A 25,935-nucleotide genomic window follows, 5' to 3' on the forward strand; every position below is an offset into this window, starting at 1 on the left:
TCATAGTATTGTTAGAAACGTTCAGCAAGCAGTAGTTTATTACTAGATAATATCATAGGCCTCTTCTTTGCTAAGCAGACCTACATCAAAAGTTTTAGTATTTTTTTACAATAGTGATACTTCTTGCTAAAACTAAGGATTACAGCTTACCAGACAAAATTGATACCAATAAACCAAGCAGACTTTTCTCAATCGTCTTTATTGTAGTGCTGAGTATCTAACCCAGACCCAGAGTCTCTACTATTGAGCCAGATTCCCCAACCGCAGGTCATTGTTTTTCTAATCCAAGAGGACCTTTTAACTGCTTAATCATGTTCTGGAAGCAGCAAGGCCTCTAAGATCTCTTGTTGGATCCAGTCGAGGGCTTTCTAAAGTTCAAACTACAAACCTACAGTAAGCCATGCACTGGGCTTGTTACTCAGTAAATTCAGGGGAGAGGTAATAATGTTTCAGTTTTCTAGGCCAGTTTCTGGAAAAGTCGGGAAATACGGTGATCGCATCCTAAAACCTGCAGAAAGGAGTACTAATATTGCAGGACTGCTATTTAACTGCGTGCGTGCGTGTGTGTGTGTGTGTGTGTGTGTGTATGAGAGAGAAAAGAGGGGGAGGGGGAGAAGGAGAGAGAACACTTGAGCCCAGGTCCTACCACCCGTCCTCAATAAGACAATTAAAAGCGCCAAATTAAAAGTGTAAAGCTGAAAGATTTATTTAATGTGACGACATTGAGAAGAGGGTAAAGAGATCCAAAGAATCCCTTCCAAGTCTATCTTCAGGGTTAAAGTAAACAGAACTCCAAGAACCCCGAAGATACAGAAAAAGAAAGTATAAACAAAATTTTAGGCCACAGCGGGAAACAGACACACACACATATCGTGAGGGGAAGAAAGGAATTCGGCTGGGGATGGGCGAGCACATGCTAGCCGGGAACAGGCACAGAAGGAGCTGCTCGCTGACTTCCCGGTGGCACTCGCGCCGCGTCCCCGTCGCGGGGTCATGACGTCACGGGCAGAGCGCGGGCTTTTCGCGGGAGCGGGAGCCGTGAGGCGTTGCCGTCAGTCAGCTACCGCTGCGGGAGCGGAGCGGGTCGGTGCGGCCGGGTGTGGCGGGCGTGCGCTCCGGGGTCGTGAGGCCGTGAGGGACGCGCCTGACACCCCGGAGGAGCCAGTCGACCTCCTTCACGGCCACCCGGAGCAGCTGCCCCGGTGCAGCCCGCGGCGTCCTCCCAGAGGGATCCGGCGCGTCCAGAGTCCGCGGTAGCTGCCCCGTTCTGCAGTCGCCGGATTACCTAACGTGTGTGTCTCGGCTCCCTGATTAGTCAATGTGAATAATTCTAAATAACGTTAGGTTTGTCTTGTCATTGACTCCCACCATAGCCACTTTCGGGTGCTGTGATGTATCTAGTAGCCACTTGGTTGGAAGCACAGTTATAAACTGTCCCCATCTTCATGATAAGTTCTGCTCTTGTCCCAAAAGATAGGCCTGAGGTAGGATAAGCTTCCAAGCGATTCTGGTTTTACCTGTCACAAGAAACCAGGCTTGTGCAGTGTCTGTTATTTTCTCTTTTGCAGACTTCCTTACCGAGCATCGGAGAAATACTGTAGAGAAAATGCCCGTTGAATACAAAAGGAGACCAACTTTTTGGGAAATTTTTAAGGCGAGATGCAGCACAGCAGGTATTGAGGAATTTTATAAAACCTGGTAAATTAAGTCCCATTAAAAAAATATTTTCAATAAAATAAGTCAAGGTGAATGCTTGCTTTAAAAACAAACAAAAACCCCAGCACCTGGGAGACAGAGGCAGGTGGACTTCTCTGAGTTTGAGGCCAGCCTAGTCTAAAGAGAGAGATAAAGGGCTTTATAGAGAGCCTCTGTCTCAGAAAAACAAACAAAAAATTACTTGAGCTAGGTTATAATCCTATGGAAGCTGAGGCAGAAAACTGAGCCAGGTGGATTAAATGAGTTCAAGGCCAACTTGGGCTACATAGGGAATTCCTGGATGTCAGGAGCAACAGAGCTTAGACCTAATTAAAAACAAAACACAAAAGAGGGATGAAAGTGACCCTGGTCTCTGCATTTGTTCCTCAGCATCAATTTAGCAGGCATTAGCTGATTCCTGTAATCTCACCTTTGGGAGGTAGAGGCAGGAGGATCAGGAGTTGAAGGTGATTTGTGCTGTAAACAGGTCGTGGAGTCAGATCCAGTTAACATAATCTTTTCCTGGTCAATCAGATGATGTAGAATACCTAAACTGATGGGGAACTAACTCTTTGACTTCCAGTGGAAAGAACTGTTTTGAAAGGGCTACGAGCAAATCAGAAGCATTGGTGATGCTAGTGATGAACACTTTTCAAACCTTTTATGACTTATTTTGTTTTGAGCTGTATGAGTGTGTTTGTGTATTTGCTCTGTGTGTGTCGGTGCCTACAGAAGTCAGAAGAGGACATCAGGTCCCCTGGAGCTGGAGTTGCAGGTTGGTTGTGGGCTGTGATGTAGATGCTAGACTGAGTTTGGGTCTTCTGCAAGAGCTTCTTAACCCAAGAGCTTCTTAACCACTGAGTCATTTCTCCAACCCTAGCTTTCTCTGTTAAATGACATCGTCTTGCTCCGTAACCATGACTGATTTACGATTTGCTATGTAGATCAGGCTGGTTTCAAACTTGCAGTGACCTTCCTGAGTGCTGGGATTGCAGTGTGAACAGCCACACCAGGCTCTGAATTAGATATCATAAATAAATATTGACAGTGCATGAAAAAGATCACATCCATTAATATTACAACTGATCTGATAAGTTTTTGAAGTCTGGAAGAAGTCAGCTACTGTTAGTTCTCTAGAAATTGTTAATTTCATTTTGAAAGCTCACATCTCATCATTAGCAACACACTTTTGTCTTTACTATAAAAGCCCACTTCATTCTAGAGAAAATGCCTGCCAAACTTCTGTCTGCAAAAATGCTACATGCATTTTGTTTCTCAGAAAGGATTAAAAAGGCAGGCTAAGGAATTAAAGCTTGGTCCCATCGGTGGCTTAGTGGGTGAAAGTGTGTGCTACATAGGTCTGATGACCAGTTTCTAAGCCAGAAGCAACATGAAGGTAGACTCTTGATTCCATGTGCACACATCAGATACACGGCAATGAGAAGGTTGGAGCATGAGCTTCATACTGTTCCTTTTACGTTGTTAGTGAGTCCCTGGCATTCTCCTGTGGATTGCTAGGCAATGTTAAGTGCTAGTGCAGTTGGGTCCACTGCCTTCTGTCATGTAGGTGCACCAGGTGTTTACATACCTCATTCCTTGTTGTACAGATGTTGACATTGTGAAAAGGACAAAGAACACCATGCTCTAATTATGAAAATATATTGAACCCCCCTATGCCGTGGGTAACAGCTATATAGGGTGGTTGGGTCCTGTTTGACATTTTGTTGTTGCCATGTAAGAATCTTTCTCATGTTTATTTGAAACTCTGGCCCATATTCAAAGATTTGTCATAGTGATGGAGTTTTCATAATCATTTCAGTTTTATCTATGAAGTACATGCTTGCTGTGAGTAGTTTGGGTTTTTTTTTTTTTTAACTTTGAATCATGAGTATTATTAAGAAGGTTAGAAACATAATATACCTAAACTCTTATCTCCTTGTAAGTTTTGTAAAATTATACAAACGTTAGTGCACTTTCAAAAGATTAAACTAATAATCTTGTTTAATAAACCTTTAATTACTGGTCACAATTTTTTTTAAGGATTTATTTATTATACATAAGCACACTGTAGCTGTCTTCAGATACACCAGAAGAGGGCATCAGATCTCATTACAGATGACTGTGAGCCACCATGTGGTTGCTGGGAATAGAACTCAGGACCTCTGGAAGAGCAATCGGTGCTCTTAACCCTTGAGCCATCTCTCCAGCCCCCACTGGTCACAATTCTTATTTGTTTTTTGTTTTTTCTCTTCTCTTTCTCTTTGTTTTATTCATTTGTGTCTTTTGTTTTGTTTTGTTTTCTGTATTTAATTTAGTATGCACTAGATTATGGAGTCTTTTGTTTTGTTCTTAGTTTTTTGGTCCTCTTTGAGACAGGGTTTCTCTGCATATCCCTGGCCATTCTGGAATTTGCTCTGTAGACCAGGCTGGCATTTAATTCAGAGATCTGTCTGCCTCTTCCTGGCTTCCCTCCATTGCTCCCTTGCTCTCTCCCTCTCCTTCTTCCTCTTTCTTTCCCTCCTTCTCTGTCCTTCCCTCTCTCTCCCCTGCTCCCCCCACCCCTTTCTTGATTAGTTTTCAAGATAGGGTCTCATTATATAGGCAAGCTAGCCTGGAACTTATATAATCCTTCTGTATGCTCCCAGATGCTAGAATTATACATTGTAATGTCATACCCAAGTGAGAAATGGTGTTTTGTTTTATGGTTTTGGTTTTTGTTTTTTTTAAGATTTATTTATTATTATATCTAAGTACACTGTAGCAGTCTTTAGATGCACCAGAAGAGGGCATCAGATCTCATTATGGATGGTTGTGACCCACCATGTGGTTGCTGGGATTTGAACTTAGGACCTTCAGAAGAGCAGTTGGTGCTCTTAACCACTGAGCCATCTCTCCAGCCCGAAGAGATATTTTTGTAGACCTCAAGCGTGAGGTTTTCCTGCCCCAACCCTCAAGTGCTAGAATTACAGTTGTATACCACCATGCCCACTTGGTCAACATTTCAAGTTCCTTTTGTTTAGTATTAGTTTGTTTTATTGTTTACGTCTTGATTTATTTCGTGATAGGGACAGGGTGGTGGGTCAGTTAGAGGACAACCTGCAAGAGTCTTCCACCATGTGGATTCTACTCATGACCTGAGGTCATCAACTTTGATGGTAAGCACCTTTACCTGCCAAGCCATCTTGCTACAGTGTTTTGTGTTCTGAGATGAAGATCTCAATGTGTTGCCTGTAAGATCTTCAAAATTGTAGTCCTAGCAGGGCGGTGGTGGCGCACGCCTTTAATTCCAGCACTTGGGAGGCAGAGGCAGGCGGATTTCTGAGTTCGAGGCCAGCCTGGTCTACAAAGTGAGTTCCAGGACAGCCAGGGCTACACAGAGAAACCCTGTCTCAAAACAACAACAACAACAACAAAATTGTAGTCCTCCTGTCTCAGACCTACTGAAAGCTGGAACAACAGGTGAATACAACTGTGCCTCTCCTTTATTCTTCACTGTGATCTTTGAAGCTTTTTGCATTTATTGATTTTACATGTGTGCGTACACATATCCCCTGTGATGGTTTGTATTATCCTTGGGCCAGGGAGTGGCACCATCTGAAGGTGTGGCCTTGTTGGAATAGGTGTGACCTAGTTGGAATGGGTGTGTCACTGTGGGTGTGGGTATAAGATCCTCACCCTAGTTGCCTGGAAGTCAGTCTTCACTGGCAGCCTTTGGATGAAGACATAGAACTCTCAGCTCTGCCTGCACCATGCCTGCCTGGATACTGCCATGCTCCCACCTTGATGATAATGGACTGAACCTCTGAACCTGTAAGCCAGCCCCAATTAAATGTTGTTTTTATAAGACTTGCCTTGGTCGTGGTGTCTGTTCACAGCAGTAAAACCCTGACTAAGACAGAAGTTGGTACTGAGAGTGGTGTATTGCTGTGATAGGCCTGACTATGCTTTTATTTGAAAGAATGTGGATTTTGGGACTTTGGATTTGGAAAGCAGTGGAATGCTTTAAATGGGGCTTAATGGGTCATCCTAGTAGGAATATGGAAGACTTTGTTGCTGGGAGTGATTTGAACTGTGTTGACCTGGCCCAAGAGATTTCAAAGGAGAAAAATTTCAGAATGTGGCATAAAGACTGGTTTTGTGGTATTTTGGTGAAGAATGTGGCTACTTTTTGCCCTTGTCTGAAAAGTTTGCCTGAGACTAAGGTGAAGAAACTTGGATTAATTGCATTGACAAAAGAAGTTTCAAAAAAGCCCAGCAGAGACTTTGTTCTCTGGTTAAGTCTTATGAAGAGAAGTTTGAACAAGCATAGCAAGCTTAGAAAGGAAAAATATAAAATATATGGTTCGAGTATTAAAGGGGTACCAGGAAGTGAAATGGAGCAAAATCTTGTGTTCTAGGAGATAAAAGATTAAGGGAGTGGGACCTTGGGACAAGATTCTACCCAGCTTAATTAGATCCAGGCATGGTGGTACACACCTTTAACCCATGAGACAAGCATGCTGATCTCTGCATTCAAGGTCAATCTACAGAGCAAGAACCAGGATAGCCAAGCTTAGGCAGTGAAGGATTTAGAATAATGTACTAGTACAAGGGGATTATGTTCTAGTTCCTGTAAGCAGCAGAACTTGGCAGCTTCAGCCATGTGGCTCTGGCTCTAGAGTTAAGAATGGAAGGAACTACTGGGAAAATTGATGCTGGTTAGCTGGAGCTAAGGAATTAGCGGTGATTAAGAAGAGACCAGCATCGTTGAGGTAAAATCTTCTGGAAATTGTTTTCTGGGAGCACAAAGAAGCTGTGTTCCAGAGATACCCAAGGCTGTACCTCATGCTGTGGCTGGACTTGGTAATGTGTCTGCTTGTGAAAGAATGAAGGGATCATGGAGAGAAGCTGAGGCTTAGCACTGTGAGAGGCCAGGGAAGGCCATTGGAGAAGGTGAAGCCTCAGCTGTAGTTGATGGCCCAGGACTGAAGGGGTCAAGCAAAGGATTTGAGGCTTGGCACCCTGAAGAGAGCCTATGAGAGGCTGTTGGTGAAGCCTAGTGGGAGTGGAATACCCCAGTGTATTGGAGATGTCAGTACCATGGAGTGATCACCAAGAACTGCAACTGTAGTGGAGTGGATCAACCTTAGAATGCTACAGAGGGCAGAGCTGGAAAAGTGATGCCAGCCCTTAGGAGGAGTCCAAAAGATGAAGTGGAATCCCGGACACTGAAACAAGAAGCTGTAACATTGAAATTGCCTTGGAGACTCAAAGATGTTAAAGATGCCAGAGCCATGGGATACATGCTGAGGAAAGCTGCTAACAGGGAGTGGAACCAGCCCAGGAGAAAGCAGTTTGTTGCAGTCAACAAAGTTGAAAAAGGAGTGGAGATCTGAAGACCGCTTTGACATCAGCCATGGAGATGCAGAGTTTGGAGTTTGCCCAGCTGGTTTCCTGCCTTGCTTTGGGGATTACAGTTAATTAAGTTGAATGAATCTCAAAAAAGACCTTGAACTTTGGACTTTTAACATTGTTGCAACTGCAATAGACTATGAGGACTTTGAAAGTTGGACTAGATGCATTTTGCATTATGCTATGTTTAAGTATGGCCCCCATAGACTCATGTTTTTGAACAAGTCTATGGGGACCAGGGAGTGGAATGTGATGGTTTGTATTATCCTTGGACCAGGGAGTGGCACCATCTGAAGGTGTGGCCTTGTTGGAATAGGTGTGACCTAGTTGGAATGGGTGTGTCACTGTGGGTGTGGGTATAAGATCCTCACCCTAGTTGCCTGGAAGTCAGTCTTCCACTGGCAGCCTTTGGGTGAAGACATAGAATTCTCAGCTCCTCCTGCGCCATGCCTGCCTGGATACTGCCATGCTCCCACCTTGATGATAATGGACTGAACCTCTGAACCTGTAAGCCAGCCCCAATTAAATGTTGTTTTTATAAGACTTGCCTTGGTCGTGGTGTCTGTTCACAGCAGTAAAACCCTGACTAATACACCCCCATGACACAATAATGAGAAAACAACTTCTGAGTGTGTGTTTCAGTCTAACTCAGGTTGTCAGGCACAGCATGGAGGGAGTCACCTTTGGCAACCCTGTTCTTTATAATGATCTTCATTGTTCACGAGTTTCTCCGTGTCATTCATTAAAACTAAGATGAGGTTTTTGTCTTTTTTGCAGATTTAGGACCGATAAGCCTCAATTGGTTTGAGGAGCTTTCCTCAGAAGCCCCCCCATACAATTCTGAACCTCCGGAGGAATCTGAGTATAAGCCCCACGGTTATGAACCACAGCTGTTTAAAACACCACAGAGGAATCCCCCCTACCATCAGTTTGCTTCAACTCCAATAATGTTCAAAGAACGAAGTCAAACTCTACCACTGGACCAGTCGCCTTTCAGAGAATTAGGTAACTAGCTAGGTGTGGTGGCACATGCCTTTAATCCTAGCACTAGAGAGGCAGAAACAGGTGGGTCTCTCTGAGTTTGAGGCCAGTCTGCTTTACTTATCAAGTTCGAGACAGCCAGAGCTACATACTGGAGAGATGCTTTCTCAAAAAAGAAAAAAAAAGCAAAGAGTTCACCATAGATTTAACTTGGGTAAATCATGTTATGTGATGAAGGGTACATGAACTGGGACTTTGGGCAAAGTATATAAAATCAGCTCTGTGATGAACTGAGTTCTATTGTGCAAATCCGTCTTCCTCATCTCTTTCCTGACTGAAGGATGGAGATAGTGGAAATACTGTGTGATAAGCTTTGGTTCAGTGAAATAATTTAGGTATTTAATAAATGCCTCTTCTTTCTTCCTATGCTTAACATATCAGCAACAAAGATTTTCTAAATTATGACTTTGATATTCAAAATGACTCGTCTTGATGTTTACTAAGCTGTATTTCTTCAAGTCATTATAGGGTGGAGATTTTTTTGTAATCAATTTCTTGTATTTTAATTTGATATCAGTTTCTCTGACCTATGTGCCAGGTGTTTATAAACACTTGTTTAGTAAAGTTGTGCGTTCACTCAGTCTCTGTAACATTTATTACTTTCTTGACATGTATGCCCTTTTCTTTAGAGTACTGCTTTGTGATATGCTCAGTGAACATGTCAGGCATTGTAATTGCTGTGGATGTAGTCAGAAGACAGTATCTTTACTGGTTGATGGTGGTGCATTGATCCTAGCATTCAGGAAGCAGAGGCAGGTGGATCTCTATGAGTTCAAGGCTAGCCCAGTCTACATAGCAAGTTTCAGTATAGCCAGGGCTACATAGAGAGATTCTGTCTCAAGAAAGGCGTGTACAGGGAAACAAACATCTTGTCCACAGTTCTGCAGGTTTAGCAGTGTTCGTTCAGAGAAGCCAGATGGTAGGGTTACAACCAAGGGTGGAATGCAAAAGGATAGCATCATAACAGTCAAGTCAAATGAGGCCATCTGCTTACCAGTGTAGTTTGGTAGCGTGCATGTTCATCATTGAAAAGCCCTAGTTTTTGTGTCCAACACCAAGGAGGAAGAAAGGAGGCAGGGGAGGTTGCAGTCACGAAGCCTTGCTTTCCCAGTTGTATTCAGGAGTCTAAAACTGAATGGTTGAAAGCTTTTCACAGAAGGATGGTCAGGTTGGACTAGGTGTCTTCCGTGATGTCATATATGGGGTGCACACCATCCCTTGAGATGAGTTTCTATAGCAGGCCCCAGCACCTTTTTTTTCTGTTCTTAAGTTCAAAAAGTAAAAGCTCAAAATGTACAGTGTCTGCACCCTCACTGGATTATTTTACTGTTTCAGGGAAGGTTGTTGCAAGTAGTAAACATAAAACTCACAGCAAAAAGAAGACCAAAGTGGACCCTGTGGTAGATGTTGCTAGTCCGCCTCTGAAATCTTGTCTCAGTGAAAGGTATGATGAGACTGATGTATATTTTATAAGTGCATAAGACATGTTCTATATGTTTGTTTTTAGGGCCTGGTCTCACTGCAGTCCAGGCTGGCTTTGCACTCAGAATCCTCTAGCCTTAGCCTCTCACAGGGCTGGGGATTCAGTCATGAACCGTCATCTTGCATATCTGTTATTAAAATGTATTTAAATAAAACATTTTCTTGCATGTGTTTATTTCACAGAAATAAGCTGTCATGCAGATTGTTTTGGCCACGTACCTTCTGGAAGAACTCCTATTTTTAAACAAAAAGTAATAGATTCCTTAATTTAGTAATTTTTATGTTAGAAACTTTGAACCAGGTCTGGTAACTCACTCCTGAAATCCTAGCGCAGTATGAAGCCAGCCCAGGCTAACTTAGCAAGCCCTTGTCTCCAAAACCATAAAACCAGTACGCTTCGGTGCTCATTGATCTCCTTGTTGCTGCTGTTACCCTTTTAACCCAAGGCCACTGTTTCATTTTGTCTAGCCCTCTTACTCTGCGGTGCACACAGGCAGTACTACAACGAGAAAAGCCAGGTATGAGCACAGCAAATGTTCTTATTTTTGTTGTCTTTTGAGACCTTATTTACATCTAATTTGTACTATGAATGTGTTGCCAATGTGTATGTGTGTACACTATGTGCATGCCTTGGTGTCCAGAGGCCAGAAATGAGATCCCCTGAAACTGGAGTTTCGGGTGGTTGTGAGCTGCCTGTATTAGGTTCTAGGAACACAGGCCTTTTGCAAAAGCAGCCAGTGCTGTTAAGTGCTGAGCCATGTCGTCAGCCCTATTTTTTTATTTGTAGGTCTTAGAAATGTTAATAAAGATCTAATAATTTTCTATCTTTTCACCCACAGTGGTATCTGGAAGTTTATTTTATACACCAAAACTCAAGGAGGTAAATGTTCTGCTTTGGTAACTTAAGGTATATCAGTTGAGAATGGGACAGTGTGTATTATCCCTTTGACTTGAGAATCAAGATCATTACTTAGCAAACTGTTTCCCAGAGGCATTAAGTAAGTGATAAATGAAAATGTGAATGAAAAGTTAATCGTCAGTGTTTCTGTAAAATAACGACCGTCTTTCTTTGTAGGGTCAGACACCAAAACCTATTTCTGAGAGTCTGGGAGTTGAAGTGGATCCTGATATGTCTTGGACAAGCTCATTAGCTACACCACCAACCCTTAGTTCCACTGTGCTCATAGGTAATAGTGACAAACGTGTACTGGACAAGAAGAGCCAGAGGAGGCTGCTAAGTTGTCATCTCCAGTCTTATGTTAGAAAGAAAATGTGGAAGGGCTGGAGGGATTGCTCAGTGGTTAGAGCACTGGCTGCTCTTAGAGTATCCTGGTTCAGTTCTCAGCACCCATGTGGTGGCTCACAACTGTCCATAGCTCCAGTTCCAGGGGAACTGGTGTCTTCTTCTAGCCTCTATAGACTCCTGCATGCATGTGATGTACATACATATTTGTAGACAAAACACCCATATACAGAAAATAAAAGTAAAGGCTAAACATGTAAGTGAACATGAAAACACATATTACTGTGCGATAAGTGTTTGTAGAACAATTTTTTGTGGGTTTTTTGGGTTTTTTTGTTTTTTGTTTTTTTGTTTTTTTGTTACTTTTTTCGAGACAGGGTTTCTCTGTGTATTCCTGGCTGTCCTGGAGCTCACTCTGTAGACCAGGCTGGCCTTGAACTCAGAAATCCGCCTGCCTCTGCCTCCTAAGTGTTGGGATTAAAGGTGTGTGCCACCACCACCTGGCAATTTTTTATGTTTTATTTAAAATGCAATCAAAGGGTCACATATTTTAGTAGTCTGTCATCTATATATGATAACATCATACACATTTATCCACAATATATAGCCATGTTACGTATGTGTGCTTATTCATAAGATACGTGTATGACTGTGGTAATCCTTAAATTATGAGTTTATATTCAAACCATAATTTTTTTAGTATTTCAGGTTTGTTTGTTTTGTTTTTTATTCTGCATGTGTGCAAGTATGCCCATGTGCAGGTGCCACAGCATTAGTGTGGAGGTCAGAGGACAATTAACAGGGTTGGTTCTTTTATTCCACCATGTGCAATCCAGGGATCCAGCTTAGGGTATCAGACTTGGCAGCTAGCGCCTTTACCTTCTAAGCCATCTTGCCAGCCCTCAAACTAGGGCTTGATGATTCCTGCCAAATAACTTTAGTTTTGATCCATTTAGCTAGAAGTGACTGGACTTTCTTTTGTTGTTGTTTTCTAAAAGAATTATTTATTTATTTATTTAATGTATATGATTATGCTGCCACTGTCTTCAGACACACTAGAAGAGGGCATCAGATCCCATTACAGATGGTTGTGAGCTGGGAATTGAACTCAGGATCTCTGGAAGAGCAGTCAGTGCTTCTAACTGCTGAGCCATCTTTCTAGCCTCTTTTTGTTGTTTATATGAAATAATAAAATAAAAGGGCTGAAGGATAAGAAGTGATTAGCATTAATTATGCCTTCCATCTGTATCATTGTCTTAACAGAGGCTAAAGGCTCCCAAGGAGCCTTTGAAGACATAACTTTACAGATCTTTCATCTGCCCTTGTAGAGAACATAAAGCTAGTATCACCAAACCACATTAAGAAACAGTGTGACAGACTGGAGAGATGGCTTAGAGGTTTTAAACACACTGGCTGCCCTTCTGAAGGTCCTGAGTTCAAATCCCAGCAACCACATGGTGGCTCACAATCATCCACAATGAGATCCAATGCCCTCTTCTGGTGCTCTTTCTGGTGAAAGCAGCTTGTGAGCTGTTATAAATAAATAAGTTGCCGGGCATGGTGGCACACGCCTTTAATCCCAGCACTCGGGGAGGTGGGGGGGGGGGGCAGAGGCAGGCGAATTTCTGAGTTCGAGGCCAGCCTTGTTTACAAAGTGAGTTCCAGGACAGCCAGAGCTACACAGAGAAACCCTGTCTCAAAAAACCCAAAAAATACATAAATAAATAAGCCTATTTTAAAAAAAAACAACAGGGGTGCTGGTGAGATGGCTCAGTGGGTAAGATCACCCGACTGCTCTTCCGAAGGTCCAGAGTTCAAATCCCAGCAACCACATGGTGGCTCACAACCATCTGTAATGAGATCTGACTCCCTCTTCTGGTGTGTCTGAAGACAGCTACAATGTACTTACATATAATAAATAAATAAATCTTTAAAAAAAAACAAACAAAAAAAAACAACAGTATGACAAGTTAGACCATGTTGGTGTTTCTCGTTGCTGGCTTTGGTCACACTTTCAGATGTGTGTGTGTGTGTGTGTGTGTGTGTTGGGGGGGGTTCCTGAAGAAGTATGTTTGTGTATTAATTTTAGTGTATAATATATAATCCACTACAGCTAAATTTAATTGTTTTACAGCCCGAGATGAAGAAGCACGCAGCTCTGTAACGCCTGCTGACTCTCCCGCTGTAAGTCAGTGTCAGGCTGGTGTACTCTCCGTACTACTCACTCTGAATGCCTTCACTTGATTTTGTTTTGTTAGTGGTGCTTATGCTTTGTAAAAAATATTTTTTTAATTCTCTGAGGTGGCCACTCATGTATGTAATATATTTTGATCATATTCACCCTCTCTTCCTCCTCTAACTTCCCCCGTGATCCTTCCCAACATGACCTACTCTCAACTTCACGTATTTTGTTCTTTTTAAAATGATCCCCTGAATCCACTTAGCGCTCCTTGGTGCATATGGGTGTGGGGCACTGGAGAATAGGGCAGCTGACTAGTGGCCATACCTTCCCCCCAGGTGACTCTCCCTTCCTCAGTAGCTGGAACTCACTCTGTAGACCAGGCTGGCCTCGAACTCAGAAATCCGCCTGCCTCTGCCTCCCAAGTGCTGGGACTAAAGGCGTGCGCCACCACGCCCGGCTCTGTTTTTTACTTTTTTTGGGATGGGTTTGCTATGCAGTCCTAACTAACTAGCCTGAAAGTCGTGTAAACCATTTTGGTCTCAAACTTGGGATGGTCATCCTGCTTTTGCTTCCCAAGCAGTAGGATTATATGTGTGTGTCACTGTGCCCCAGCTAGCCTGAATTTTTAAACTGCAATTTATAATTTTCCTAAGTGTTTGGAGATGTTTCTTAACATGATCCTGTATGCAATTTCTTCCTATAAAATTTTTTCTGTCTTTCTATTTGGTAACACGTACGTATCTATGTGTGTAATGAAAGAGTTATACTAATTAATGATTTTGATCACAATTTCTGCAGACTTTGAAAAGCTGTTTTTCTAACCACAATGAAAGTCCACAAAAAAATGATAGATCTGTTCCCTCAGTGATTGACAGTGAAAACAAAAACCAGCAAGAAGCTTTTAGTCAGGGTAAGTATGTCTGTTTAGTTGAGCTACTCATCTGAACTGATGACACTGTCCTTTTCTTAGGGAGAAATACATTGCTTTTCTTTTTCTCAACCTTTGAAATATAGAAGATAGAAACTAACTAGATAGATTTGTTTTTCATAATTGTAATACAGAATTTATTAACTCGCTACACTGGGGTTGATAGTTTTTAGAATACTAGATTGAGTACATAGCACTATTAAAGGTGACCCTCAATTGTATAGAACAGGAAAAATAATGAGTTATTTAAGATTAGGGTATGAAAAAAGACTTTGAATACATTGGGATCCGATTTTAGGAGAAGAGTGACTTGCTGAAAGAACTGGCATTCAGAATAACCTCTTACTGCTGACCTGTGTATTATTTAATGTGAGCAATTTCTGAAAAGAATTGTGAGAATAATAGGAAGAATATGGTTGCATTGTAAATATTATAATGTGCTTTTGTTTTGAATTTTAACAGGTTTGGGGAAAATGTTAGGAGATTCATCTGGCAAAAGAAATAGCTTCAAAGACTGCCTTAGAAAGCCAATACCAAATATTCTAGAAGATGGGGAGACAGCTGTTGATACTTCCGAAGAAGATAGTTTCTCATTATGTTTTCCTAAGCGTAGAACCAGAAATCTACAGAAAATGAGAATGGGCAAGACAAGGAAAAAAATTTTCAGTGAAACAAGAACTGATGAATTAAGCGAAGAAGCTAGAAGACAAACTGATGATAAAAACTCATTTGTATTTGAAATGGAACTAAGAGAGAGTGATCCTTTAGATCCAGGTGTAACAAGCCAGAAGCCCTTTTACAGCCAGAATGAGGAAATCTGCAATGAAGCTGTACAGTGTTCAGATAGTAGATGGTCTCAGTCAAACCTTTCTGGTCTAAATGAAACCCAGACAGGAAAAATAACCTTACCTCATATTTCTTCTCATAGCCAAAATATTTCAGAAGACTTCATAGATATGAAGAAAGAAGGTACTGGCTCTATTACTTCAGAAAAATCTTTACCTCATATTTCTAGTCTTCCAGAACCGGAAAAGATGTTCAGTGAGGAGACTGTGGTAGATAAGGAACATGAAGGACAGCATTTTGAATCACTTGAAGACTCCATTGCAGGGAAGCAAATGGTGTCTAGAACAAGTCAAGCAGCCTGTCTTTCTCCGAGTATCAGGAAGTCTATATTCAAGATGAGAGAGCCACTTGACGAGACTTTGGGTACTGTTTTCTCAGATAGTATGACCAACTCAACCTTTACAGAAGAACATGAAGCCTCTGCATGTGGATTGGGAATACTTACTGCATGCTCACAGAGAGAGGATTCTATATGTCCTAGTTCAGTTGACACTGGAAGCTGGCCAACCACTCTCACTGACACTTCTGCCACTGTGAAAAATGCAGGTTTGATATCCACTCTAAAAAATAAAAAAAGAAAGTTTATTTACTCTGTAAGTGATGATGCATCTCTTCAAGGAAAAAAACTACAGACACACAGACAGTTAGAGCTTACTAATCTTTCAGCCCAGCTTGAAGCAAGTGCTTTTGAAGTACCATTGACCTTTACAAATGTAAATTCAGGTATTATTCTTTTTTTCTTCTAATGTATATAGTCTTTAGGATGAGATTAAGTTTTCCTATTTGAATATAAGTTTTTTGTTTTTTGAATTTTAAGAGAAACACTTGCTTACTTTCTGTAGTTTTTCAGATCTCTTTTTGGTTTGGTTTGGTTTGGTTTGGTTTGGTTTGGTTTGGTGAGAACCCTGTGTAGCCCTGGCTGTCTTAGAACTTAGGCTGGCCTGGAACTTAGATATCCGCCTGCCTCTGCCCCCTCAGTGCTTGGATTAAATCCGTGGGCCACCTCTGCCTGATTCTAGGAATCATTTAATCTCAGAGAGTACCTATATAGATTATTGTCGAGATTTTGGATTTGGTCTTTCGAATTATGTCATTCAAACTTATTGGGGCAGTTGGCACCATATATTGTTGGGTCTTTGTTTTTTGTTTTTGTAGCATTTATTGTGCATATGTGTGTGGGCATATGCATGACACATGATGTATGTGTGGAGCTCAGTGGATTACTTGTCTGAGTCAGTTTTCCTTTTTCACCATGTGGATCTTCAGGTCCTCAGGCTTAATGGCAAGTGCATTTATACCCTAAGCCACCATACCATCGTCCCCTCTTTGTATCCTATGCTGGTTTTTAACTTAGCCTTGAGTGATCATCCTGCTTTAATCTCCCAAGTAGTTGGAACCACAGATTTACCACTGTGTCTTGCTCTATGGCTCCTAAGACAGCTTTTTATCCAAACACGTTAGGAATTTGACTGCTTAGCTCCTGCTTTAAAGTATTTATTATGTACAAATTACATAGCTAAAAATGGTGTTTACTTGGAAAGCTGAAGCAGGAGGATTATTTGAGTCTAGGAATTCAAGGCCAGCCTGGGGAACATAAGAGAGACTTGTTGTTTCTGTTCCATTCCTCATCTCCATGGTGTGAAATCAGTTTTGTCTCCCTGTGAGAAATTGTAAATAGCATGGTGAATAGGTTGATGGTATTGGTACTAGATTACCAAAGAGTTGTTTGAGCTCCAGAGACCTTGGAGTTTATAGATACTTATGCTACATCTAGCATTTTATGTGGATGCTGGGGGCCTGGATTCATGTCTGTATGACAGGCACTTCACTGACTAAGCTAGCTAGCTCTTTAGGCTCTTCATGTAGAAATTTAGTAACTTCAAAATTGCAATTGTTCAAGGATTTGTTTTAAATCTCTAAGTCACCCTTTGCTCTTCTTGTACTTCTTTTTTTGTTTGTTTGTTTGGGTTTTTTGTTGTTTTTTTGTTTTTGTTTTTTTGAGACAGGGTTTCTGTGTATAGCCCTGGCTGTCCTGGAACTCACTCTGTAGATCAGACTGGCCTCGAACTCACAGAGATCCGCCTGCTTCTGCCTCCCAAGTGCTGGGAGCGCCACCACCGCCCAGCTTTCTTCTTGTACTTCTTATTTTAAACACTATAACTTGGGAAAAGCACTGAGTGGATGCAATTAATCGTACTCTAACTTGTCCTATCACTCTGTTTTCTTATGCATAGGTATACCAGATTCTTCTGACAAAAAACGCTGTTTACCGAATGATCCTGAAGAGCCATCCTTGACCAACTCTTTTGGGACTGCTACCAGTAAAGAAATTAGTTATATTCATGCATTGATATCTCAGGATCTTAATGACAAAGAAGCAATAGTCATTGAAGAAAAACCACAGCCATATACAGCCCGAGAAGCTGACTTTCTGTTATGCTTGCCAGAAAGAACATGTGAAAATGACCAAAAAAGTCCAAAAGTTTCCAATGGAAAAGAAAAAGTCTTAGTTTCAGCATGTCTTCCTTCAGCAGTGCAACTCAGCAGCATTAGCTTTGAATCACAGGAAAACCCTCTTGGTGACCACAACGGAACAAGTACTCTTAAATTAACTCCCAGCTCAAAGCTACCTCTGTCAAAGGCAGACATGGTTTCTAGAGAGAAAATGTGTAAAATGCCAGAGAAACTGCAATGTGAGAGTTGTAAAGTTAATATTGAACTAAGTAAAAACATCTTGGAGGTAAATGAAATATGTATCTTAAGTGAAAATTCTAAAACTCCTGGGCTTCTGCCACCTGGTGAAAATATAATAGAAGTGGCCTCTTCAATGAAGTCACAGTTCAATCAAAATGCAAAAATAGTCATACAGAAGGACCAAAAAGGCTCACCTTTTATTTCAGAAGTAGCAGTCAATATGAACTCTGAAGAACTTTTCCCAGACAGTGGGAATAATTTTGCTTTTCAAGTAACTAATAAATGCAATAAGCCTGATTTAGGAAGTTCAGTGGAACTCCAGGAAGAAGACCTCAGCCACACACAAGGGCCTAGTCTCAAGAACTCTCCCATGGCAGTAGATGAAGATGTAGATGATGCGCATGCAGCCCAAGTGTTGATTACAAAGGACTCAGATTCATTAGCTGTGGTCCATGATTATACAGAGAAGAGCAGAAATAATATAGAGCAGCACCAGAAAGGAACCGAAGACAAAGATTTCAAGTCAAATTCCTCCTTGAATATGAAATCAGATGGGAACAGTGATTGTTCAGACAAATGGTCAGAGTTCTTGGATCCAGTCTTGAACCATAATTTTGGAGGTAGCTTCAGAACAGCTTCCAATAAAGAAATAAAACTTTCAGAGCATAATGTCAAGAAAAGTAAAATGTTCTTCAAAGATATTGAAGAACAGTATCCTACTAGGTTAGCTTGTATTGACATTGTTAATACCCTTCCATTAGCAAACCAGAAGAAACTAAGTGAACCTCATATATTTGATTTGAAATCAGTTACTACTGTATCTACACAGTCTCACAATCAATCATCTGTTTCTCATGAAGATACTGACACAGCACCTCAGATGTTATCTTCAAAGCAAGATTTTCATTCAAATAATTTAACGACCAGCCAAAAAGCAGAAATTACAGAACTGTCTACTATTTTGGAAGAATCAGGAAGTCAGTTTGAATTCACACAGTTCAGAAAGCCAAGCCACATAGCACAGAATACATCTGAAGTGCCTGGAAACCAGATGGTTGTTTTAAGTACCGCTTCTAAGGAGTGGAAAGATACTGATCTTCACCTCCCAGTGGATCCCTCTGTAGGTCAGACAGATCACAGCAAGCAATTTGAAGGTTCGGCTGGAGTTAAACAAAGCTTTCCTCACCTGTTAGAAGACACTTGTAACAAAAATACATCTTGTTTTTTACCAAATATAAATGAAATGGAGTTTGGAGGATTTTGTTCTGCTCTTGGCACAAAACTTAGTGTGTCTAATGAGGCTCTGAGAAAAGCTATGAAACTGTTCAGTGACATTGAAAATAGTGAGGAGCCTTCTGCAAAAGTAGGACCAAGAGGATTCTCTTCAAGTGCACACCATGATTCTGTTGCTTCAGTGTTTAAGATAAAGAAACAAAACACTGAAAAAAGTTTTGATGAAAAATCTAGTAAGTGCCAAGTAACATTACAAAATAATATTGAAATGACTACCTGTATTTTTGTTGGCAGAAATCCTGAAAAATACATAAAGAATACAAAACATGAAGATAGCTATACTAGCTCTCAAAGAAATAATTTAGAAAACTCTGATGGTAGTATGTCAAGTACAAGTGGCCCAGTTTATATTCATAAAGGTGACAGTGATTTACCTGCCGATCAAGGCAGTAAGTGTCCTGAGTCATGTACCCAATATGCGAGAGAGGAAAACACACAAATTAAGGAAAATATATCAGATTTAACATGTTTGGAAATTATGAAAGCTGAGGAAACATGTATGAAATCTTCAGATAAAAAACAATTACCTTCAGATAAGATGGAACAAAATATAAAAGAGTTTAATATATCCTTTCAGACTGCAAGTGGGAAAAATACCAGAGTCTCCAAAGAGTCATTAAATAAAAGTGTGAATATTTTTAATCGGGAAACAGATGAATTGACTGTCATTTCAGATTCTTTGAATTCTAAAATTCTCCATGGCATAAATAAGGACAAAATGCATACTTCATGTCACAAGAAAGCAATCAGTATTAAAAAGGTATTTGAAGACCATTTCCCAATTGTAACTGTCAGTCAATTACCAGCTCAGCAGCATCCTGAATATGAAATAGAAAGTACCAAAGAACCTACTCTGTTGAGTTTTCATACAGCTAGTGGGAAAAAAGTCAAAATTATGCAGGAATCTTTGGACAAAGTGAAAAACCTTTTTGATGAGACACAATATGTTAGGAAAACTGCCAGTTTTAGTCAAGGATCAAAACCCCTGAAGGACAGTAAAAAAGAACTTACATTAGCATATGAGAAAATTGAAGTAACTGCCTCAAAATGTGAAGAAATGCAGAACTTTGTCTCTAAGGAGACTGAAATGCTACCTCAGCAAAATTATCATATGTATAGGCAAACTGAAAATCTCAAAACATCAAATGGTACCTCTTCCAAAGTACAAGAAAACATAGAAAATAATGTAGAAAAGAATCCTAGAATTTGCTGTATTTGTCAGTCCTCTTACCCAGTCACTGAAGATTCTGCTTTGGCATATTATACGGAGGACAGTAGGAAAACTTGTGTCAGAGAGTCTTCTCTATCCAAAGGCAGAAAATGGCTTAGAGAACAGGGTGATAAGCTTGGAACAAGAAATACTATCAAAATTGAGTGTGTAAAGGAACACACAGAAGATTTTGCAGGAAATGCCTCATATGAACATAGTTTGGTCATTATCAGAACTGAAATTGATACAAATCATGTCTCTGAAAACCAAGTGTCAACCCTCCTTAGTGACCCTAATGTGTGTCATAGCTATCTATCCCAGTCTAGTTTTTGTCATTGTGATGACATGCATAATGATTCAGGATATTTCTTAAAAAATAAAATTGATTCTGACGTTCCGCCAGACATGAAGAATGCTGAAGGCAATACCATTTCCCCCAGAGTATCTGCTACAAAAGAAAGAAATCTACACCCACAAACTATAAATGAATATTGTGTTCAGAAACTGGAGACTAATACTTCACCACATGCAAATAAAGATGTAGCCATTGACCCATCTCTGCTGGATTCAAGGAATTGTAAGGTAGGCTCACTCGTGTTTATTACAGCTCATTCACAAGAAACTGAAAGAACAAAAGAGATAGTCACAGATAACTGTTATAAAATAGTTGAGCAAAACAGACAGAGTAAACCAGACACTTGCCAGACAAGCTGTCATAAAGTATTGGATGATTCAAAGGATTTTATATGTCCTAGCTCTTCAGGTGATGTCTGCATAAACTCACGTAAGGATAGTTTTTGTCCTCATAATGAACAAATTTTACAACATAACCAAAGTATGTCTGGACTGAAGAAAGCTGCAACACCACCTGTTGGTTTGGAAACTTGGGATACAAGTAAATCTATAAGAGAACCTCCCCAGGCAGCCCATCCTTCACGCACTTATGGGATTTTTAGCACAGCAAGTGGAAAAGCTATACAAGTATCAGATGCTTCATTAGAAAAGGCAAGGCAAGTGTTTTCTGAGATGGATGGTGATGCTAAACAGTTATCTTCCATGGTGTCACTGGAAGGTAATGAAAAACCACATCACTCTGTGAAAAGAGAAAACTCTGTGGTGCATAGCACCCAGGGTGTATTGTCACTCCCAAAACCCCTCCCAGGCAATGTCAATTCATCTGTATTCTCTGGATTTAGCACTGCAGGTGGAAAACTGGTCACAGTTTCAGAAAGTGCCTTACACAAAGTTAAAGGAATGTTAGAGGAGTTTGATTTGATCAGAACTGAACATACTCTCCAGCATTCACCTATACCTGAAGACGTATCAAAAATACTTCCTCAACCTTGTGCTGAAATCAGAACCCCAGAATACCCTGTAAACTCAAAATTGCAGAAAACCTACAATGATAAATCCAGCTTACCAAGTAATTATAAAGAAAGTGGTTCTTCGGGCAATACTCAATCTATTGAAGTTTCTCTCCAACTCTCTCAGATGGAGAGAAACCAAGACACACAGTTGGTATTAGGAACAAAAGTATCCCATAGTAAGGCTAATCTTTTGGGAAAAGAACAAACTTTACCCCAAAACATAAAAGTAAAAACTGATGAAATGAAAACATTTTCTGATGTTCCTGTGAAAACAAATGTAGGAGAGTATTACTCCAAAGAGTCAGAGAACTATTTTGAAACAGAAGCAGTGGAGAGTGCCAAAGCTTTTATGGAAGATGATGAGCTGACAGATTCTGAACAGACTCATGCCAAATGCTCACTGTTTACATGCCCCCAAAATGAGACTTTGTTTAATTCGAGAACTAGGAAAAGAGGAGGAGTGACTGTTGACGCAGTTGGTAAGGATTTACTTTTGCTTTGGTCTACTGGTCTCTCTCAAGTGATTCATCCTCAGTAGTCTTGTAGGTTACTAGTATTAGTGTTAAAAACTAATTTTCCCCCCCTGTGGAGTTTAGAAGACAGTGATTTAGAACTTGATATCTGTAAGTCTGTACCAACAAGTCATATTTTAAGGATCTTTAGTGTATTTTTAGTTGATGTTGTGAAATTATGCTAAGAAGTTTTATTTTCAACAAAGCTAGTAAAATGTTAATATTTCCCATGTGTGTAAAGAAGTTCTAATTCTGGCAGTTAGAAGCTGGTTTCTAGTATAGCCCCATGACTTAATTAGTACTGTATATGACTTAGTTACTTAGTTACTGTACTCATCATTTGTTGCCTCACTTCTCTGAGCCTGTTCCCATATCCATAATGTATAGTTAATGCCTCTCACAAGGTAATTATAGATAAAATGTTTAGTACTATCAGGCATTATATTTGATAGTTGTAATCCCAGCATTCAAGAACCTAAGGCAGAAGGATTGCTAAGTTCAAGGCAGCCTGGTTTAAATATCATGACCCTGTCTCCAAAAAATCCATCAATTAATTGATTACATATTTAAAATCACAAAATTTAAAATAAGTTACTCAACATTGAACCTGACATGTTACTGACCTAGGCAGAGAACCTAGTTTTTGCTTGCTTCCTTCACAAATATTCTAAACACAGTTTAATACTAAATAATGTCCTACTCTTTTTCAGAATTCTTTATATATATGGATGATTTTCCTGCATGTCTGTCCCTATACTGTGTACATGCCTTGTATCCAACAAAAGAGCATATTGGATACTCTAGGACAAGTGTTACAAAGAGTAGCAAGCTGCCACATGGATTCTGAGAACAACCTAGTTCCTCTCGGAGAATATCAGTGCTCTTAATACTATTGGACTATATTCTTATTTCTCATTTAAATGTGTAATGACTTAGTGAAACTATTAGGTTAATAATCTACAGTGAGCATGTTTTGGTAGTGTTTCAGGCTAGAAAGAATCTTTATTGAATCAGTTGACATTGGCAATCATGATCAATTTCAAAACTAATATTCCAACCCTCGTGTGGGTGATTTAAAAGATATTGGCTCTATTTACAAGCTTGTGGACTCAGAGTATCGGAATAATTATATATCTTCTTGTCTAGCCTTACCATATAGTGGAGTGAGGCCTGGAAGTAGTTTATTATCAGCCATCCTGCCAGAAACAGATTTACTTCATCAAATATTATACAGGTCATATTCTATATGAGCAAATTTAACTGTGTAATACTTATCTGTGGGGTTTTGTTTTGTTTCATTGCTTACCATGTATAAGTCAGTACTTTAGTTATAAAGGGGGAAATCTAGTCTTTTATAAGGCGAAACTGATACAACCACAAATATGTATGGAACTTTCTTTTTAGGACAACCCCCAATCAAAAGAAGCTTATTAAATGAATTTGACAGGATAATAGAAAGTAAAGGAAAATCCTTAACACCTTCAAAAAGCACTCCAGATGGTAATTTGTTTTTATTCATAGTTTTTCTCTGAACAAGTACTCTGCATGTTATTCTTACACTTTCCTCCCTTGGTTCATTTCTGTGTACAGAATGGTTTAATTGTTAAACTTTTGGTGTATTTAGAATGTGGATGGTTCATCCATGATGCCTACTAGGGCACTGACAAAGCTGTAATTGCTAATGTAAGATGCATTTGAAATAGTGACTATAGACTTAATGAAAGTGGTAAATGACCTGCACCATTTTATCAAAGTCACATGATCGATGCTACCAAATGAGGTGTACATTTCTCAGTCATGATTTGACTCTATCCTTCAACTTACTACATATAGATGATGCCTTGCCTCTTAGTCCATTGCAGTCTTTTGAGTTTCCTATTACTTTTTTTAATGCTTGTTTGTTTGTCTATCTGCTTTTCTTTTCTTTTTGGTTTTTTTTGTTGGTGGTGGTGGTGGTGGTTTTTTTTTTTTTTTTTTTTTTTTTGGTTTTTTGGGTTTTTTTTTTTTTTTAGATTTTTATTTATTTATTATATGTAAGTGCACTGTAGCTGTCTTCAGATCTCATTACAGGTGGTTATAAGCCACTATGTGGTTGCTGGGATTTGAACTCAGGACCTTTGGAAGAGCAGTCAATGCTCTTAACTGCTGAGCCATCTCACCAGCCCTTTTTTTGGGTTTTTTGTTTGTTTGTTTGTTTGTTTGTTTGTTTGTTTGTTTTTGTTTTTTGGAGACAGGGTTTCTCTGTATAGCCCTGGCTGTCCTGGAACTCACTTTGTAGACCAGGCTGGCCTCGAACTCAGAAATCTGCCTGCCTCTGCCTCCTGAGTGCTGGGGTTAAAGGCGTGTGCCACCACGCCTGGCTATGTCTGTCTGCTTTTCAAGACAAGGTGTCTCTATGTAGCCCTTGCTTCATGGAACTCATTTTGTAGACCAGGCTGACCTGGAACTCACAAAGATCCACCTGCCTCTGCCTCCCAGTTACTGGGATTAAAGTTGTGTGCCACTACTATCTGGCTTAAATTTTTGTATTTAAAATAAAACAAACTAACAAACAAACAAAACTATTTAGTATCCATATATATGACTTCAGTGAGGAGGAGCCCAGGGCCATCAGGTCCCTAGAAGTATAGTAACATTCAGCTGTGTGTTGGGAATTCATGTGCAAGAGCAGTCACTTCCTATGAGCCATCTCCCCAGCTCCAAGTTGACAAACTTTATTACCCAACATTTAACCACCTTTGTCACTGATAGACTTTTTAGACTGAAAAGCCTTAAATATTAAAAAATATACAGACCAGACACAAACTTCTTTAAATTCTAATTTTTACTTAAAAGCTAAATTTTACCTCAGGCAAAAATAATTTTACTATTGTCCTTGTAGATATAACCTTATTTTGTTTATTTAAGAAAAACCTCAGGCTGCTGAAGTGGTTCAGCTGGTAAAAGTACCTGCCACTACCTAGCCTGATGGTGTGAGTTCAATCCCAGCACACCACATTTTAGAAAGACAGCACTGACTTCTGGAAGTTGTCCTCTCACCTTCTCTGCACACCCCCCCCACACACACAAACATGCATACATGAGTGCACACACATGTGCACATACATGCCCAATAATGATGAGTAAAATTAATTCTAATAAAAAGACAAAAAAACTGCTGAATACCCAAATCTGAGTAATTAGTATTTTTTATTTTCTCCAGTACCTATGGTAATCCTGTAGCAATAAAGTAGCTACTGTGTATCAACCAAACTGTGAAAATAAGTTGTCACAGGATAAGTGTGACTTCTACAGGCAGATAAACAAGCTGTACAGATATTCTCTTGAACAGTGAACAGGTGTATGTAACAGTGCTGATGGTGGGGCCTGTAAAGATCATTGTGGGCACTTAGCCTCTGTTCCACAGATCACCCATAGAATCACCTTCCTGTAGAATAGATATAGATGGTTCAAATTCACAGTATATAGAGAGGCATAAGAATTCTGGGTCTGGCCAAGCGTGGTGGCATACGCCTTTAATCCCAGCACTCGGGAGGCAGAGGCAGGCGGATTTCTGAGTTTGAGTCCAGCCTGATTCTACAAAGTGAGTTCCAGGACAGCCAGGGCTACACAGAGAAACCCTGTCTCAAAAAGCCAAAAAAAAAAAAAAAAAAAGAAAGCTATACTCAGAGAAGTCTTAAATCCACCCCAGTCACACTCCAGGCTATTCTCCAATTTTCCTACCTCTTACTCCATGGTTTATCTGTCTGCATTTTCACACCTTGTTTGCTTTTTGGGGGGAGGGAATGTATGCTGCTGTTTTTTTTTTTTTTTTTTTGACAGTTTCCATAGAAACTATCAAAAATTGCCAATGCCAACTATATTTCAAGTTATAACAGCAGGGTATCCAGAAAAGTTTTCAGTTAGCTATAATTGCACCTCAGATAAACATCACTGGCTATAACACTACCAATGTATAAAGCTAGGGAATGCTGCTGAATGAATATGTAAATGTATTTCTTACTCATTTGCATGGTTGCATAGTAATCAATCATGTGACTGTATCCCAGTT

At 40.1% G+C, this 25,935-nt stretch overlaps 1 protein-coding gene and 1 non-coding gene across 8 annotated transcripts in view; one reads left to right on the forward strand and one right to left on the reverse strand.

Moving 5' to 3' along the window:
• Positions 1-690: 690 nt before the first annotated feature.
• The window catches only part of Brca2 (breast cancer 2, early onset), a 47,851-nt gene continuing 22,606 nt past the window's right edge, over positions 691-25,935 (forward strand). Inside the window, exons 1-12 of one of the 7 annotated variants that reach the window (XR_001784600.2) lie at positions 691-1,290; positions 1,569-1,673; positions 7,864-8,091; positions 9,463-9,571; positions 10,078-10,127; positions 10,449-10,489; positions 10,685-10,796; positions 12,987-13,036; positions 13,833-13,944; positions 14,425-15,531; positions 17,043-21,851; positions 23,289-23,384. Coding sequence is in view for 5 of the 7 variants with exons in the window: in NM_001081001.2 (NP_001074470.1) it covers positions 1,607-1,673; positions 7,864-8,091; positions 9,463-9,571; positions 10,078-10,127; positions 10,449-10,489; positions 10,685-10,796; positions 12,987-13,036; positions 13,833-13,944; positions 14,425-15,531; positions 17,043-21,851; positions 23,289-23,384 (6,781 nt within the window). In the remaining 2 variants the exon portion in view is untranslated. Of the gene's footprint in view, positions 1,485-1,568; positions 1,674-7,863; positions 8,092-9,462; positions 9,572-10,077; positions 10,128-10,448; positions 10,490-10,684; positions 10,797-12,986; positions 13,037-13,832; positions 13,945-14,424; positions 15,532-17,042; positions 21,852-23,288; positions 23,385-25,935 lie in introns of all 7 variants that reach the window. The other 6 variants (XR_377265.3, XM_006504907.4, NM_001081001.2 and 3 more) reach the window with 6 other exon arrangements.
• On the reverse strand, positions 25,707-25,847 carry Gm25284. Its single transcript, XR_003956127.1, has one exon. It is a non-coding gene; the product is annotated as a U4 spliceosomal RNA (small nuclear RNA).

Source organism: Mus musculus, chromosome 5 (assembly GCF_000001635.26).
Source record: "Mus musculus strain C57BL/6J chromosome 5, GRCm38.p6 C57BL/6J".
NCBI lineage: Eukaryota > Metazoa > Chordata > Mammalia > Rodentia > Muridae > Mus > Mus musculus.